At 37.1% G+C, this 19,392-nt stretch overlaps 1 protein-coding gene across 4 annotated transcripts in view; it reads left to right on the top strand.

Annotated features, from left to right (window-relative positions):
- WDR11 (WD repeat domain 11) overlaps nucleotides 1-19,392 on the top strand; it is a 76,980-nt gene that overhangs the window by 49,704 nt on the left and 7,884 nt on the right. For all 4 annotated transcript variants that reach the window (XR_013346725.1, XR_013346724.1, XM_077823013.1 and 1 more), the window contains exons 14-24: nucleotides 221-329; nucleotides 649-773; nucleotides 1,297-1,444; nucleotides 6,671-6,777; nucleotides 8,031-8,145; nucleotides 11,400-11,571; nucleotides 13,416-13,524; nucleotides 16,039-16,101; nucleotides 17,387-17,452; nucleotides 18,427-18,598; nucleotides 19,061-19,156. Coding sequence is in view for 2 of the 4 variants with exons in the window: in XM_077823013.1 (XP_077679139.1) it covers nucleotides 221-329; nucleotides 649-773; nucleotides 1,297-1,444; nucleotides 6,671-6,777; nucleotides 8,031-8,145; nucleotides 11,400-11,571; nucleotides 13,416-13,524; nucleotides 16,039-16,101; nucleotides 17,387-17,452; nucleotides 18,427-18,598; nucleotides 19,061-19,156 (1,282 nt within the window). In the remaining 2 variants the exon portion in view is untranslated. The remainder of the gene's footprint in view (nucleotides 1-220; nucleotides 330-648; nucleotides 774-1,296; nucleotides 1,445-6,670; nucleotides 6,778-8,030; nucleotides 8,146-11,399; nucleotides 11,572-13,415; nucleotides 13,525-16,038; nucleotides 16,102-17,386; nucleotides 17,453-18,426; nucleotides 18,599-19,060; nucleotides 19,157-19,392) is intronic.

Here is a 19,392-nt window from a genome sequence, read left to right as displayed (position 1 = left end):
AGCAGTCCAGTTCCACAGAACTTGTTGCGAGATCGGGGCAAGTCTAAATTTGTTCAGTGTGTTTTCGCCCTCTACTTAAAAAATAAAATTAAAAAAAATAATAATAATAAAAAACCCCACACAGATGCACACATCAGCAACATGATGCCAGTAAGAAAAGGTAGAAAATAAAATACTTAAAAAATAAACTGGAATTTAATAAAGGTTTCATTTATTTCAGGCAGTACTTAGCTGTAGTGTTTAAAGACAAGCCTCTGGAACTCTGGGATGTCAGGACGTGTACTCTTCTTAGAGAAATGTCAAAAAACTTCCCTACCGTGACTGCTTTGGTAAGGAATTCAATCTGTTGCTTCTCATTTGAAATGTAAATGGTTATTAAATTTGTATATCTTGAAATAATATGATTGGTTTTTGTATTTCTCTAGTCTACAAACACAGTCTGACCTATCTCCCCACCCCTACTCTTCTCTCACAAACTAGGCTATTAAGGAGGGAACCCTATTTTGAAAAGATGCCCTTCTAAAACATAGGTTTGGGGTTTTTTTTTTCATAAAAATAAATCTGTAATTGGCATCATAATTATTAATCAATAAAACTAGGAAGTAAAAGGGACATATTTTCCATTTTCCTAATTAAAAATTCTCACAGGAATGGTCACCTACTCATAACTTGAAGAGCTTGAAAAAGAAACAGCTTGCAGCTCGTGAAGCCATGGCCCGACAGACGGTTGTGTCTGATACAGAACTTAGCAGTGTAGAATCTTCTGTGATCAGGTATTGCCCATCACTGTCTCGTATGATATGGTAATACATCAGTTATTCTTCAGATAAGTTCTCTTACTCTACAGATTGTCACTCGTTAATAGTGCTGTTTGGTACATGCCATCCAGATGCTCTCCCATGATGGAGGTACCTTGAGCTGTCCCGTTAAAGCAACTTTGCAGGCTCTTTTGTGCCATTTGAACAGCACAAAGGAGCCAAAGAATGGGCCAGAGTCTAGCACTTGAACATGGTCCCTTGATTTCACTGCTGAGCAAGAAAAGTTATCTCAACAGACTTTAACAACATCCTTTAGTGGCCTACTTCTTGAAGTCAAATTTTAATTTGCCACTTGTTAACTGTAATAAGTGTATAAACCAATTTGTTATTTCAGGACTTATGTAGACAATTCTCAGGGAAAATACTCCCTACCAATCTACTGTCTATTTTTATGTATTTGTTGATTGGGGTCACAACCTCTTATATCCATTTCAAGAAAAAGAAAGGTCACCTTTATCTTATTATCTTTCTCTTAAAGCTTATTACAGGAGGCCGAAAGTAAATCTGAGCTGAGTCAGAACATTTCTGCCAGAGAGCACTTCGTGTTTACAGATACTGATGGGCAGGTTTATCATCTCACGGTGGAGGGAAACTCGGTAAAAGACGGTGCAAGAATTCCACCTGATGTGAGTTCGAAATTTTTGTCTCATCAGTGCTGTCGTTTGTTTTCATATTTACTGTTGCAGAAAATAGCATGACATTAATATTAATAGGGATATGCATTTTAATGGCAAATATTTACCAGAAATCAATAATTGGAAACATGAAACCAAAAATATAAGATGTAAAACATAAACTAAAATTACTGGCTTTAAAAAAAGGACACTTACAATTTTGTAGGACTATATGATTTTATGTAAATATTCAAACAGTGCTCTTATTGACAAGAGCGCATTAATTTGTTATATATGTGATCACTATATTTACTTGGAAAGAACAATGGAGGATTTTTGTTCATTGTGTCCCTGTTTTGCATAATAGTACGTAAACGAGGGAAGCTGTATGCAGATGTTGAAGGTGTCTGAATTCTTATGGAAATAGTAAATACAGCATTTGGAAAAAGGAAAACACTCCATTTATGCTAGCTATAGAATGTGTTTTGTGTCTGTCTTAGACTTCTGTACAGGTATACACTATCATATTCGGTTTAAGAAAACAGTAGTTTCACCTATGTATGATGAGACCAGGCATTAACCAATTTGATCATATAGTAGGCATCTGATAGCAACTGCTATAGATAACAAAACTATTTCCATTGTTTGCCCAATTAACATAACCCAAAAAAGCAGCACATGTTTTGAAAATTCTATGCATGTTTTTCACATGAGAGATTTTTTTCTTTAATTTTTGAGCAAAATACTTTTAGCTAATTTTGATTTTGCAGATACTTTGTTCCACTGCTTTGTGGGGAAATGGGGGCATATTCTTTCAGACAAGACAACAAAAACAGCTGAAATTAAATTTCAAATGTGGTGTAACCATGGTCCTCAGTGAGCACTGGCGCCTTTGCTTCGTTTGAGGGTGGAAACACTTTTTAAATAGTTTGTATTTATAAAGCATTTCTGAGACCTTTTTTTTTTTTTTTTTGGATAGAGTGGGATGTATGGAGCGGGTGTTGGGCATCTTTGGTCATTTGGATTTTTTTAAACTGAGCCTAATGAAGCCCTGCCCATTTTGTGATATAATTGCACACTTTCCCCATAAGACCTGACCAGGGTGATGATGTGTCAACTTTGAAAAGTTGACTCTTAAGCATGAGATCTCTTTCTATTACTTTTAAAAATCACGAGGAAAATAAAGGTTAAAAAAAATATTTATGCAACATTAAAGGCTGCACAGTTAATTTTTACACTTCCTGACTATGATTCTGATATTCCAACAGCAAAGTTAACTTGGACATGTAGTATTCCCGTTTTTCTGTTTAAATGTGTACATTATATATTTGTCATAAGATGCATGCCAGTAAACATACAAGATGTTCAAAATGAACAGGTTGATATTTCTGTTGGAGCCTTAGTTTGTGCATTGTGTGACTTGTGATTTAACCATTCATCCTTAACGTTTCACTAAATGTTTAATTGCATTTAATATGAACATATTTAGCCTTGATTCTGTAAACACATATGAATAACTTTAAATGTATTAACAGCCCTATTTAGCTCAGGGGAATTATTCACATATGTAAAAATTTAAGCACCTGTGTAAGTGTTTGTGGGATTGGGGTCTAAGTCTGTTTTCTCATTTTCAGTGGGGACCGGTACATCAGTCATAGCCCTGGAATACAAGATTTGCAACACTAGATCAGATTACTCGTCGATCAGTTCTGGTAGCGTTCCTCTGGTAGTGGCCAGTAACTATTCCTTCACAAGAAAGTGAAGCCTACCTTTTGCCCAAAACACTATCACATGCTGCTAAACAATTGTGCAGTGCTGCATGTTAAATGCATGTGATGGGGTTTAGGATAGGGAAAATGTTTGAGCTTTAACTTGAACCAAGACTTGATTGAATTTAGCTTATAGTGGCATGCCTAAGTACAAAATGTTGTTACTGGTCATAGTTATATATTTGAATCGGAGATATGTAGTGGCAATGAATTTCCATTTATTTTTATTTTCATTCTTAAGATATTTTAGGCTGCAGATGTTCTGTTGGATTGTTCTTTTTGCTAATAGCATGTGCATTACTACTTACTTAAGGGCCTATTGCTGAAGTGAATGCAAATTTGCCTTAGTAAGGAGCACAGAATAATATCCTATGGTTCAATAGCCACGTCTTAATTTTTTTTCTTCATGGGACAGAAAAAATAAAGTTCATGTACAACCTTTATGCAGTGATTTAGTGGCTAAACCAATGATCTCTACAACCCCTCATAACTATAAGTGACATGTGACATTCTCAGGTTAGCCCCCAGTGGCTAGTAGTCAGTCTTACTAGGCAAAAGTTTCATGGTATAGTTGGCAATATAGACTCTGAAAAGGATTGAAATCCAAGATCACACTCTCCTGTGACTCCTAAGTAATTGGTTTGCTCTAGGAAAGATGAAGTCTTCCTTGTTGAACAGTTAATGGAGCTTGCCCTGCAGGTACTTACACCCTATCTATTTAAAAAACCTTTTTGTCTTCAGACTGCTTCTTAAAAATACATGTTGCAACCTTAGGAACCCGAATATTTCTCCATTTGACACCTCTTATCCTATACATTTCAAAACATTTAAGTAACATTGTTAAATGTTACTCATTTTATTATCCCATTCTCCTTGTTTAGGTCAGCAGTCAAAATATTACAAAAATCATTCTGTTCCATGTGACAGGTTGTCTGTTTTCAGAGATAGTGGCAGCTTTCACAAAGAGAGACCAGGTATTAAGGATCCAGTCTTTGATGGCTTTAGTAAATAATTTAGAGCAGACTTGGGCACAGGGGATAGAAAAAAAACAATGGAAAAATTGCTGTTTTATTGTGTGATTTCTTTTCCTTGGGATTTAATGAAAAATTATGTATTTGCAGAGTACATTTGCAGAATTTAGGAAATAGGTGGTGAGTTTTTACCTGCCATTACATAAACAAAGCATTTTTAAAGACAGAGGTCTCCTGAAATATTTTTTTTTAATTTATGTATATTTTGTGCATGTATATATAGCTATAACAATACAAACAAAAGTTACCCATATAATCATACAGATAGTGTGTGATATTTATGTCTGGTAACTTAGACAGCAATTTTAAAATATATCTGAGCATTACAAGTTGACTAGGACAGAATAATTTTATAGATGTTCTTCATATACTTTGAGTTTTAGCTCAAGACAAAAGTAGTTCACTAGAAAGTCTAATGTTACTGGATTATGCTGAACAAACTTTTTAAAGTATTCCAGACCAGATGTCTCTTAAGAATTATTTTTCTCTTAATTAATACCTCTCAACAGATTAAATGTTTAGGAGTAAAGCAAATACAAAATATTGGGATAAAGATACTTAAATACACATAAATCCCTGACCTATTTCTAGAGGTGTGCTAAAGCCACAAAATCTGGGTTTCAGACAGTCCAAAGTTCAGATGCGTGGCCTTGGTTTTGGCCAGCTCTTCATCATTTTTGAATAGTGACCCTAAGCTATGGTTCATGACAGACAGTGGTAAATAGAACCCTTGCTGATGGTCCATGCAGAGTTGACTGGATGTATGGTGCTGAATCTCCTCATTTTCAGCTTCTACATTTTATTAGAAGAAGCTATAACTATTTCAAATATTTTTCTAAAATTACTTTTCCATATCATTGTCAGAGGAAAGAATGTGGGCCCATAACACAGTTTAAGATGCAGTCCAAATTATGAAAAAGCTTGACAACCCCTATTTTAGAAGATTAAATGACTGTTAGTTCTCACTTTCACTTTACAGAGGTTATAACAATCAAATTAGAATATAGGTTCCCTGACTCTGTTATGGTTGCAGTGAAAAAGGCTCATTGGAGACTATAACACACTACGCATAGCTCTGTGTGTCTCTCGCTTATGGCTGCTACCCACAGTGAGGCAGGAGTCTTTAAGCATTGGCACTGTCTGTGCCAGACAATGGATTTAGTGACCCCAGATCTCGGATATTTTTTTTTGTAAGCTCCTATCTTCAGAGACAGTTTTACAGGTAAATAATACATTATAACCTGTCAAACAAGGAGAAAAATGTTTGCAGACACTTTTTAGTCATAAGTTTGGAGGATGTCACTTTTCATGTTATATGATGGGTTGTTTTTATATCAGTAAATTTGTGGAAAACCTAACTATTTATCCAGATACTTACATGGACCTCGTCACCATAGAATCTGAGCACCTCACAGTCACTAATGAATTTTGTCTTCATATCACCCCTGCGATTCCCATCTGAGACATAGGCAGATTAAGTGATTTGCTCAAGATCACACAGGAAGCCTTTACTGAGCTAGGAATTGAACTGAGGTCTCCTGAGTTCAAGTCTGGTAGCCTGTCCACTAGATCATCGTTTTCCCTACTTCTGGGGCACAACAGAATTATTGGTCGGAAAATGCATTATCCGAGCTACACGTAACACTTTTTCAATCATGGTTTTTACATTGTGACCTGAAAAAAAAAAAAAAAAAACTTGAGACCAATTTGTAGAACAAGAAATATTAATATCTAGGTGCAGACTAATTACAGCTTTTGTCATTTTAGATTAAAATTTCATGTTATATTTCAGTGTTCAAAAACTGAATGTTGCCATCTAATAATTAACCTTGGTATGAGTTTCTCTTAAGTTAATCATTTGTTCAGCTGTAATTTCTTTTGTAGTGACATTCAAATCGTGAATTGAACAGAAAGGGCTCGGGTTCACTTCAGATTTGTAATGGGTCAGAGCTCTCTTTTGGGGACCTTTTAACAATTTTTTTGCTTCTCTGAAGTGCAGCCACTTTCCGGCATCAAACATGAAGGCTCAGATAAATTTATCTATCAAATTGGAATCCTCTTATTTCTATTTCCTAGTATAGTTTGTTGGTCCTGTGAGTGTTTGATAGTTCAGTCCTGTCGCTTGGGGTTTACATGCAGCTAGGGACACAAAAGCTTTTCATTGCTTTAAAACTCCAAATCTTTCATTGCTTTAAAATGAAAATACAAAACACTTCATTCAGGACAAAAGGTCTTCAAAAATATGATGTGGCAGATTCTGTTCTCTGACCCAGAACAACTCCATTAAATTCCGCTGAATTTCTTTGTTGTAACAGAGAAGAATTTGGCCCATTAGATTTATCTATTGTGGAAAAAGAGGAAATATCCATACTGATACATTTATGCCGATGTATGCTACTATTAATTACAGTTTTATTCTTCTTCTGAAATACTTGCAGGGAAGCATGGGTAGCGTTACTTGTATTGCATGGAAAGGAGATACGTTGGTTCTCGGAGATGTTGATGGAAACTTAAACTTCTGGGATTTGAAAGCAAGAGTATCCAGGTATGAGTGTGGATAAAATCTTACTTATTCATATGAAATGAAGGAAAGGTAAAACTTTTTTATTTCTTTTTTTTTCCTCTGCAATAGACGATTGTGTGTTGTCTGAGATAACTATTCAAGATTGTATTTTTAAAATGAAAATTCTCAGTCACGTCCTAGCAGAGAGTGATTAACCAGAGAGATATTGGGCCATGTTAATAGATTTACAGCTCCCATGCCAGAAGGTATCTTTGTGATCATTTAGTCTGACCTCTAACACGGGCCATAAAACTTCCCCCAAAATAATTCCGAGAGCATATCTTTTAGAAAAACATTCAATCTTGATTTTTAAATGGCCAGTGATGGAGAATCCACCATGACCCTTGGTAAATTGCTCCTTTGTTTATTTACTCTCACTCTTTAAAATTTGCTCCTTATTTCTAGTCTGTATTTGTGTCGCTTCAATATCTAGCTTTTGGATCTTCTTGTGCCTTTCTCTGCTAGAGTGAAGAGCCCATTATCAAATATTTGTTCCCCATATAGGTACTTCTAGATTGTAATCAACTCACTCCTTTCTTCTATCTGTTATATGGTTTTTTTTTTTTATAGCTGCCTTCACTTACCCCTAAACCAGGTCTTTGTTTTTTAACCAATATGACTGTCTTCCTCAGTGTGGGATTGTGGCTTTTTGGGCATCTAGTAAAGTTTCCTTAGACCATTCCTAATTATCATTCACATTTTTCTGATTAAATTCTTCTTCCCAGCTGATCTGGCTCATAATTGGTTTCAGCTTTGTGAAATTGGCCATTTTAAAGCATCAAGTATATACATCACTGGTTCAGAAATTATAAATGTGATCAAGTCATGATCACTTATACCAAATTCACCATTAATTTCTGGTTCTGTGATATAGAATGTTCTCACTAGTGTAAACTGGTATTGTTCCACTGACTTAAATGAAATTGATGATGATTCACACCAAGCAGAGAGCTTGCCTGTTATGTTTAATCCAAGAAATCTTATTTCATTATAAATTTTGATAACTAATAGTATTAAATGTTCTCCCCTCCCATGACCACTTTTTTTTTAATAGCGCTGTCAATTTTTGATATTTTGTGGGGCTTTTGCTAATCTATTTAGGTAGCCTTGGAAGTTTAGTTCTACAAATTTATACAGGATTAAAGTGTAAATGCTTAAGGGAGAATTTATATTAACAACTTGTGGCATATCTGTTCCTGAGAATGAAATTGAACCTGTTGTCCTTTTGTCCCCAGGGGGATCCCCACACACCGAAGCTGGGTGAGAAAAATACGCTTTGCCCCTGGGAAAGGAAATCAAAAAGTGATAACAATGTACACTGATGGAGCTGAAGTTTGGGACACAAAAGAGGTGCACATCTGTTTCTTATCAGTATTCCCGTGTGTGCAAAATATGCTGCTTTGAATTAGAGACTGTCAGGTGCCCAAGCAATCTGATTAAAATAATACTTAATCTGTTGCTGACATTGGTATAATGTGGCACCTTAGAGACTAACCAATTTATCTGAGCATGAGCTTTCGTGAGCTACAGCTCACTTCATCGGATGCATACCGTGGAAACTGCAGCAGACTTTATATATACACAGAGAATATGAAACAATACCTCCTCCTACCCCACTGTCCTGCTGGTAATAGCTTATCTAAAGTGATCATCAGGTTGGGCCATTTCCTGCACAAATCCAGGTTCTCTCACCCCCCTCCCAAAAACCACACACACAGACTCACCATCCTGCTGGTAATAGCTCATCCAAAGTGACCATTCTCCCTACAATGTGCATGATAATCAAGGTGGGCCATTTCCAGCACAAATCCAGGTTTTCTCACATTCCCCCCACCCCCATACACACACAAACTCACTCTCCTGCTGGTAATAGCTCATCCAAACTGACCACTCTCCAAGTTTAAATCCAAGTTAAACCAGAACATCTGGGGGGGGGTAGGAAAAAACAAGAGGAAATAGGCTACCTTGCATAATGACTTAGCCACTCCCAGTAGAGTAGGGGCTTTAGGGGACGAGAGCTGAGGAAGCGTTGTTCTAAATCAGCCATAAAAATGTTGGCATACTGTGGGACCATGCGGGTACCCATAGCAGTGCCGCTGATCTGAAGGTATACATTGTCCCCAAATGTGAAATAGTTGTGGGTAAGGACAAAGTCACAAAGTTCAGCCACCAGGTTAGCCGTGACATTATCGGGGCTCTCGTCCCTTAAAGCCCCTACTCTACTTGCGCTATATTGATAACATCTTCATCATCTGGACCCATGGAAAAGAAGCCCTTGAGGAATTCCACCATGATTTCAACAATTTCCATCCCACCACCAACCTCAGCCTGGTCCAGTCCACACAAGAGATCCACTTCCTGGACACTACAGTGCTAATAAACAGTGGTCACATAAACACCACCCTATACCGGAAACCTACTGACCGCTATTCCTACCTGTATGCCTCCAGCTTTCACCCTGACCACACCACACGATCGTCTACAGCCAAGCTCTGCGATACAACCGCATTTGCTCCAACCCCTCAGACAGAGATGAACACCTACAAGATCTCTGTCAAGCTTTCTTACAACTACAATACCCACCTGCAGAAGTAAAGAAACAGATTGATAGAGCCAGAAGAGTTCCCAGAAGTTACCTACTACAGGACAGGCCTAACAAAGAAAATAACAGAACGCCACTAGCCGTCACCTTCAGCCCCCAATTAAAACCCCTCCAACGCATTATTAAGGATCTACAACCTATCCTAAAGGATGACCCAACACTCTCACAAATCTTGGGAGACAGGCCAGTCCTTGCCTACAGACAGCCCCGCAACCTGAAGCAAATACTCACCAACAACCACATACCACACAACAGAACCACTAACCCAGGAACTTATCCTTGCAACAAAGCCCGTTGCCAATTGTGCCCACATATCTATTCAGGGGACACCATCACAGGGCCTAATAACATCAGCCACACTATCAGAGGCTCGTTCACCTGCACATCCACCAATGTGATTTATGCCATCATGTGCCAGCAATGCCCCTCTGCCATGTACATTGGTCAAACTGGACAGTCTCTACGTAAAAGAATAAATGGACACAAATCAGATGTCAAGAATTATAACATTCATAAACCAGTCGGAGAACACTTCAATCTCTCTGGTCACGCAATCACAGACATGAAGGTCGCTATCTTAAAACAAAAAAACTTCAAATCCAGACTCCAGCGAGAAACTGCTGAATTGGAATTCATTTGCAAATTGGATACTATTAATTTAGGCTTAAATAGAGACTGGGAGTGGCTAAGTCATTATGCAAGGTAGCCTATTTCCTCTTGTTTTTTCCTACCCCCCCCCCCCCGATGTTCTGGTTTAACTTGGATTTAAACTTGGAGAGTGGTCAGTTTGGATGAGCTATTACCAGCAGGAGAGTGAGTTTGTGTGTGTATGGGGGTGGGGGGGGGGATGTGAGAAAACCTGGATTTATGCTGGAAATGGCCCACCTTGATTATCATGCACATTGTAGGGAGAGTGGTCACTTTGGATGAGCTATTACCAGCAGGATAGTGAGTTTGTGTGTGTGGTTTTTGGGAGGGGGGTGAGGGGGTGAGAGAACCTGGATTTGTGCAGGAAATGGCCCAACTTGATTATCATGCACATTGTATAAAGGGTTGTCACTTTGGATGGGCTATCACCAGCAGGAGAGTGAATTTGTGTGGGGGGGTGGAGGGTGAGAAAACCTGGATTTGTGCTGGAAATGGCCCAACCTGATGATCACTTTAGATAAGCTATTACCAGCAGAACAGTGGGGTGGGAGGAGGTATTGTTTCATATTCTCTGTGTATATATAAAGTCTGCTGCAGTTTCCACGGTATGCATCCGATGAAGTGAGCTGTAGCTCACGAAAGCTCATGCTCAAATAAATTGGTTAGTCTCTAAGGTGCTACAAGTACTCCTTTTCTTTTTGCGAATACAGACTAACACGGCTGTTACTCTGAAACCTGTCATTGGTATAATAGTTACCCAGCCTTTCACAAAGGACTTTTCGTTTTTAATTTTTTCAATCTGTTTTCACTTGAGAAGTGCCTTTCATTATGAAAGCTGACACTCTATTGAAATGTACAATTTTACTACTCTTCAAGTGAGTTTGAGTTGTATATGTTGTTTTGAACTCTCACTTATAAGTAGAAAAATCTCCCTTCCAAAAACTTTATCAAAGTTTAATGAACATCTACATTTATGGAATTGTAAAGTTGTCTTATCTTCAGAGCTTGGTTTTAACTCACTTGAGGATATGAGAAGGCCAGACACTTATATTAACATTGGCCATGCTTCTCCTCCTGCAAGAAAAATCTGTATTAGGGAAAATGCTCTTAAAAATTCTGGGATTCATCTTACGTAGTTGGAATTGCATTCCTCCCTCCAGAGGTCCATAGACACTTGAACTCCATGGATTTCACAGGCAGAGTAGGCTATGACCCTGTAATCCTTTCCCCGAGGAATGATGTCTGAGGAATGTTCTTGCGAGTTCTGTGAAATGCCTCTGGGAGGCACAACACAGAATCTTGACCAGTGTGATTAACAGCATTACTAAAAGCGAAAATGTCTTAATGTTTCAAGGTGCAGATGGTAAGCAGTTTAAGAAGTGGAAGAAATGTCAACTTCCGAATACTGGATGTGGATTGGTGTACCTCAGACAAAGTGATCCTGGCATCAGATGATGGGTGCATCAGAGTTCTAGAGACAACTATGAAGTCAACATGTTTTAGAATGGATGAACAAGAATTAACAGGTCTGAGAGATCTCAAGAGTACCTAATGCTCATGTGTTTTGAATTTTCTCTTTTGCTGCAGACCACAGTATATTTCATTTGGAAGGGTGTGCAAAATAGTCTTTACTATTTAAAACTGTCAGTCTAAGACAGAAGATGAGGTAGCTTACAAACACCAGAAACTTTGGGAATATGGATCAGTTTTATAATAATAGGATATACAGCTTTTGATATTTCTAAATAACTCATATTTTGCTTTTTTAGTTTTATCTGCATAAATATGCAGCAAATGAATTTATAAATTCATTGCATTAGAACAGTCATTCACATACACAGCATGAGTTTTAGTCATGTTTGTCATACATGAAAAATTGCTTTTTTTATACTGCTGTATATTTCCAGAGTTTGAATCCTGCTCATTGACTGGTTCAGTGACTGGCCAACGTGGATGTTTCCATGAAATTGTAGAAGTGCATCAGTTTCTGATAGCCTTGTTATCTGACTTTTTACATGTTTTTAGCTAGCATTAAGTTCTTACAAAAAATTGCTTTTACATTCTTTTGTCTATGGGATGAACTGTGCAGCTAAAATAGTTAATACGTAAAATCGTGACTTGAAGATGATCCAGTTTTTTCAAATTGTGGGCCAATCCCATTAAAATCTTTGAGACTACTTGTGGAGTAAGGTATTATTTAATGAGAGTAAGAGTATCATTATTTGATGCTGTGTTTGATAGATATTCTGATTTAATATACTTCGCTAACTTTGTCTAAAATAAAAATGGATTGTTTTCTCCTGACACTATGAAGGCTATAGTTTTGACGAAAGACAAGTAACAGTGGGATCAGCATCATTGAAGGATAATTTAGTTATCATAAATTATCTTTTGAGACCTGAAAATTAAACTGTGTCAATGCATATTTATTTCATTAACCTGTTGTGCTTAAAGAACAGGGTATCACAGAGTCCAAGAATTTAGTGTGATTCAAAAAAGGATTAGACATTTATAGCAATAATGAAAACAGTCTTAGGTTACATGAGATAAGATAGAAAATACAAGAAATAAAAGCCATCATAGTTTTGTGTTTAAGCAAACCACTAACAGTTGGAGGTTAGAAAGAAACTTCCCATAGGAGCAGATTATTCAATAATTTTCTAGGACAGGGAATCTAACCCCTTCTTCTGGAGCATCTTACTGGTGTCAGAGACTAGATACCAGACTAGATGGACCACCAATCTGATTCATTATGGCAATAGTTAAGCACAAGTATCCCTACTGACCAGACTTTTTGAGGCATTCAGTATTGATATACGTTTAGTTTAATTCCCTCCCTATAAAACCATATTGATGCTTCCTGTTTTCAATACAGATATTCCTGAATACTGTGATAATAACTGTGATACAGTTTCACTGGAGTCCATAGTAATTGTGATGTGTAAGGATGAGGCATTCTGGCATATCTTGTATGAATTTCTTTCACATCTGCTTTATAGAAGCATCCCGCCATATACATCTCTGCTTTACTCAAATTTCACTTTTACTTTGCAAGTTCATCTGCAACCAGATTTTAACTAAACTAAAAGCCAAAGACCGAGGAGACCAGGTTCTGATTGTAAATGTCTAGTGACTAACTGTATCTCCTAGAAAATCTTTTTGCTCATGTGTAGCAGCAGACTTCCATGTGCAATGATCCATGCTGTACATCTGGGATTACAATCTGGCCTAACATCTAATATTTTATCTTCTGTTACAGGCAGCTACCTATATATTTTATAGTTGTTAAATGCTATGTCATTAGAGGTTAGCTACTCATAGATCTTGAATATGACTCATTTCCCTCCTCACTTTCTTTCTTCTATTTCAGAGCCTGTGTGGTGCCCTTATCTCCTTGTTCCAAGGGCCTCATTAGCTTTAAAAGCCTTCTTGCTGCATCAGCCATGGAATGATAAATGTACTCTAGATATTTTACACATGTAAGGCTTTGTTTTAATTTTCTGTTCAAACTTTTAACTGTTATCACATGCAGGTCCCCTACGTATTCTTTGGGAGGAGGTTGTTAAATGGGTGAACTTCAGCACTTAACGAGTAGTCGGAATGGAGGGGCAATACTTCCCTCTCATCAGACCAGAGCGATGTGAGGTCAAAGGTTTGGTTTATTTCAAGTGGCACCAACCTACCTTCATCTTTGAAAACAGCCCCTACGTTTTTAAGACAATAGCAATTGTCTGTACTCCGAATTAGAAACTCATGCAACATATTGCATCAAAAAACAAAAATGTTTTCATTCTAAAAGCAGGTGATTTCAAAGTTAGAGGTGGCCACTAGAGAGTAATTCCAGCCCTTTCCCCTACACTAATGATCATGTTTCCTCTTTAGTGGTGCAGATTCCTATCAGAATGGGGCACCTTATAAGGATGTAACATTTATTATTTATAGGGCAGTAGCTTAGACCCCATGAGGATTGTTCAGGGCAACATACAGACCATAGGAAGATGCACACCTTGCCCTAAAGAGTTTGCAATCTAAGAAGATAATCAATGTACAAAATGATATGGTCAATATATGCAAACTTATTTGCATGATATATATTATTAATATGGCCGTAATGCAAATGAAATATAAAGTACATAAGTCTAAGGAGGTGGAAGCTAAAGGGGCTAGGCAGGACGCCATCATGAAGCTTGAACTCCTCAAAGAGAAGCATGATGGTTTGTGATGAGATGGAGAGCAGTGAGTCCATTGGAGAGCAGATGATTTCAGCTTTGAAAGGAAGGGAATAGGGAGTTGAATGGGGTATTGATCAAAAATGGAAATGGAGTGAGAAGAAGGAAGGGGATGCAAACAGCAAGAGAAGAGAAGATAGACACTTCCACTGCAGCCTTTGGGAGCCATCTCAGGGCTTGTCTATATGGACACTTAGTTCATGGCTAGCTGGAGTGTGACTATACCTTTCATTAGCCTGCCGTGCTCTAAGTGTCCAGGTGGACTGTGCTGCCATGCTCTAAAAATTCCCTTGTATGCTTTGATCTATGCTGCCTTGAAACAGAATACATTAAAGCTCAGTTGGGAATTTTTAGTGCACAGCAGCAGGGTCAACACGGACACTTATTGTACAGCAGGCCAGTGTGGGGTAGATTCACACACAAGCTTGCTGACAACTAAGTTTTTGTGTGGGCAAGCCCTCAGTTTGGAGGATGTGAGAGAAGTAAATACTGCCATAAGAAAGAACAGCTGCAAACATGCTGGCCTACATTTTCCAAAGTGAGTAGCGATTTTGAGGGCCTCTATTTTTGGGTGCCTAACCAGAGACTCCTTAAAGGGAGTGGTTTTCAGAAGTACTGAGCACCCACCCTCTGAAAACTAGGCCCCTTTCGGGTTTCTCAAGTTGGGCACCTAAAAAGTAAGGCACCCAAATTCATGAACCACTTTTGAAAATTAAGGCTACAGTGTTGTACGGGGAAATCTAGGTTTCTATGAGTTCAAGATGGAAGGGAGTGAGAGGTGAATAGATTGGGGATGGTCTTTTTATGAAAGCGGGCATTCTAGAATACAGTAGAACCTCAGAGTTCTGAACATCTCGGGAATGGAAGTTGTTCATAACTCCGAACAAAACATGGTTGTTCTTTCAGAAGTTTACAACTGAACATTGACTTAATGCAGCTTTGAAACTTTACTATGCAGAAGAAAAATGCTGCTTTTAACCATCTTAATTTAAATTAAACAAGCACAGAAACAGTTTCTTTACCTTGTCAAATGTTTTAACTTTCCCTTTATATTTTTGTAGTTTACATTTAACACCGTACTGTACAGTATTTGCTTTTTGTCCTTGTGTCTGCTGCCTGATTGCATACTTCCAATTCCAAATGAGGTGTGTGGTTGACTGGTCAGTTCGTCTCTCTGATGTTTGTAACTCTGAGGTTCTACTGTAGATGAAAAAGAGGTGGAAATGGGGGTGAGATTGATGAGTGAGGGACCAGTGTGGGAAAGCCATGGTAACAGTGGGTACGTTGGGCATAAAAGATAAGAATAAGAGGATGATCAAGATTGGATTTATTATTGCTGAAAATAAGCAGGAGTAAGCAATAGAGAAAGAAGAGGAGATAGGAAAAGAACTTGTGAGACAAGTGGGATTGAGGATTAGGAATGGGCAGGCAACATAAAAAGGGGGAGACGTAAAGGTGAGTGGGTAAGAAGGAAATGCGAAGAGAAAGGAGACAATAACAGAGATGTGGGAGTAATGAGGGTGAGTAGGAATGAAGAACAGGCCATGAATAGTACTTGGAAACTAGTAACTGATGTCCAAGATTTTCTGTCTAAACTGTTTTTTTATTAAGGACATGAGAACATTAAGTTGGCTTCCACCATGTTTCGTGTTGTACATAGCCAACACTTTTCCACCACTTCAGATAATATTGCCAATATAGTTATGAGGAAATATAAAATTCTTAGAATATATATTCCTGTTAAATCAAATGTTTTCTTTGCAGTGATTATCCAGAGAATGAAAATATTAAAAATCTGCTTCAAAAACAGTTGAATTCATTGTCCAAGTAAGCACCATTTTATTAATGTTTTAACAAAATACTGCTTTGAATGAGATTGCAGCAGCAAAAGTTGTAATGATTGGTTTTTCATTTAGCAGCCACTCTGGAATAACTTTATTTTTGTATTAAAACATTTGATTGTGCTTAAAGATAAGTACTTGTTACAATAAATGAAATTTAGCTTACTTCATGACCTGCTTTGTCTAATGAAAAGTTAACGGTAGCATTCTTACCAAATCGGAGATCTTTCTTAAAACAAATTGTTTAATATTGGCTTGAAAGAATAATTTACTGTATTAAACATTAAAGTGGGATGAAACTCATGTCTAATTTGAGACATTTAGGTTGTCACATTGTTGATGCCACAGACAACGGTGGCTGCCAGCCAGAGGCCCAGGAATACTCAGCATTTAAATTCAAATGGCATTCACAGTTTATTGGCAACTGTTTCTCAACATGTCTGCTCCTCAGAGTGCTGCCTGGGCCAAATGGGTGCAGCCTATTTAAAAAAAAAAATGTATTATTCGAAACATTATGCAGAATTTTAAACCCTAACCAGAAAAATATCACATTGGTCCTTTTGAAAATCCTACCCTTTCAAGATAAGTTACTCTTCATGGGTGAAGTTCATACTTCTGACGATATTACATCAGTCTCCCTGGTTGCATAGCCAACAGATGGCAGTACATTCATTTAAACTATTAAGGCAGTCTTTGCAGCCAAGAAACTGGAAGCTCTTCCCCTTTCCTCCCCTCAGCCCAAAAAAAAGGCTAATTTTCTTTTGTATGCAGAAAAATTTATGCAAAACCTGAATTCATAGATTTATAATAGATGTATTTGTTGTCCAGTGACACCATACAGATTATATTTACATAATTATGACATTGTTATTAATTTAATTTTATAATATTTAGAATTGCTGCAAACCAATATTACAGCTTCAGGTATACTCTTCTGGTAGTTCACATTTATTGCAATACATGTAAGTCAGAAGGCATTCTTGACAGACTGATTTTAACTATTAAAACTGATAAACAGTGAATTGCTCCTGTAAAGATTTTGACATACTTAAACTTGGTATAGTTCCTATTGCCGTGATGAAATATTATTTGATAGAGGCCTTTGTTCAGGTCAGCATGAGATAAGCTTCTACTTTCCTTGTCTGACAAGAAGAAATAAAAGTCTTGTTTTCGTTTGTAAACTTTAATTCCTAGATGTAATATATAGTACTTGTTTTTTAAAAATCCAGCACAGCATATTACAGATCAGATATGGCTTTCTGCTTTTGCAGTGACGTCAAGAAACTTGTGCTTGATCCTGAATTTACTCTATTGCAGAGATGTTCACTGGTTGCAAGGTAACAGAGATTCAGATGAAGTCGAAAGGTTTTTCTAAATAATCCTGACCCTGTCAGCACTTACAAATGTGCTTAACTTTAAGCATGTATATAGTATTATTAAAATGAATGACACTAATGATGTGCATAAAGTTAGGAATGTGTATGTATTTCAAGGATGGGGTCTAAGTTATTATCTTAGTGAATTATTTGTATTTCCACTGAGTTTTATATTACAGTGAAAAGACTCCTTTAACATGATTGAACAGAATTGCATTTTAGAAAGGTATAAGAAACGACCGTACCCACAGTGAAATAGTAGTTGTTACTTGTACAATGCCCAAAAGTGTATTCGGTACTTTACTGGAATATAGAGTCCAATCTCTCTCCCAAAGAGTTTACAACCTAAAACCTAGGCCCATATGCAAGCAAAGGAAAAGAGAAAGTGGGGCTCTTTTTTAATTCCATGACCATTGTCACGTTGTTGCTCTGCTCAAATGATAATTTTTAACCTGTTCTGCATTTTTTAGTTGCTTCTAAGCTTTTATGATTGATTTTTTTCCTGGTGAAGCGTAAAGTAACCCAGAAAATTAAGTTGAGGATAGATTAAGTTCTGAATGCCTTCGCTAAACTAGTTTGTGGAGAGATTTACTGAGCTTTAACTAATCTTGTAAAAGTCTTTCCTCCAACTGGCTACTTCCTAGTTTGTCGAACATATTTCAAAAGAGATCGTTGTTTGTGATGTCATATATAAGTCTTATTGGTAACCCACAATATTTGTGATGCCAAAAAGAATGTACCTTATTCTCTGAATAAAGAAATTATTTTAAAATACAGAACAATTACTAGTAGTATGTGGAAAAAAATCTACAATGAATAAGTATTATGGTTACAAGTGATTGTATTGGGGGGTGCTGGGAATTTAAATTAGTCTGATGTTGTAGCTACAATGTATAATGGTAGGGTTTGCTTCATTTTGGTTTTTGACTTCTCAGACTCTATGGGGATGAATCAGAACTGCATTTCTGGAGTGTTGCTTCCCATTATTTGTACAGTTTCTCTCAGGAAAAAGCACAAACTACAAAAACTACAGATAGTCTGCAAGAAAAATTAATCAACCCGTTGGATATATGCTATGACATACTGTGTGAAAATTCCTACTTCCAGGTATTGAAAACAGTTTATAAATAATATTTAGTAGGTGTGTGACTAAATCAACAAAATGACGAGCATTTCTTCCCTTTTGAATTTAAAGCTCCTACATATAAGTGCCTCACTTTTATTTCAAAGAAAAAGGTGCATGACTGTGTGTTAATAATGGAGTTTTACGCTTATCTCAGTGTACTTGTTATTTGAACTTAAAGCACTCAGTACTATTTAAAGGCTGGGCTTTCTTTGTGGTTTAATAAATAAATAGTATCATAGGCTTATAAGATCATTTGTATGTACTTAAAATTTATATATATATTTTAAGATCACATATTTTTGCAGGTGTTTCTAATTCATATTATGGAAAAGTATATTTATATATATATATATATATATATATATATATATATATAAAATATATATTTCATATATTAGCTAGTTTATTCTCAGATTTGTAATCATTTTAATTTTTCTCTGCAGAAATTTCAGCTTGAAAGGGTACATCTACAGGAAGTTAAAAGATCAACCTATGACCACACCAGGAAATGTGCTGACCAGCTTCTTCTCCTGGGGCAGGTTTGTGGGTGGCTTGTTTGTTTGGAATGTCCCTTACCTGTTTCTGTGGGTTTTGTGTGTTCTTTTCAATACTTCCTCTATCCAGACAACATTATGTCTGTCTTATCTAGGCTGAGTTTCTTCAAGCTAGCCTACAGGCAAGACCCAGTCTTGGCTAGACAGCTGGGTATGTTGTTCCACTGCACCGTCTGGGTCCAATGAAGTGGAAACAGAGTTAAGTGTCATCCAAATACGAA

This window comes from Eretmochelys imbricata, chromosome 7 (genome assembly GCF_965152235.1).
Source record: "Eretmochelys imbricata isolate rEreImb1 chromosome 7, rEreImb1.hap1, whole genome shotgun sequence".
Lineage (NCBI taxonomy): Eukaryota > Metazoa > Chordata > Testudines > Cheloniidae > Eretmochelys > Eretmochelys imbricata.
The sequence above is the reverse complement of the archived record's forward strand: the minus strand, read 5'-3'. Positions and strand labels throughout refer to the sequence as shown.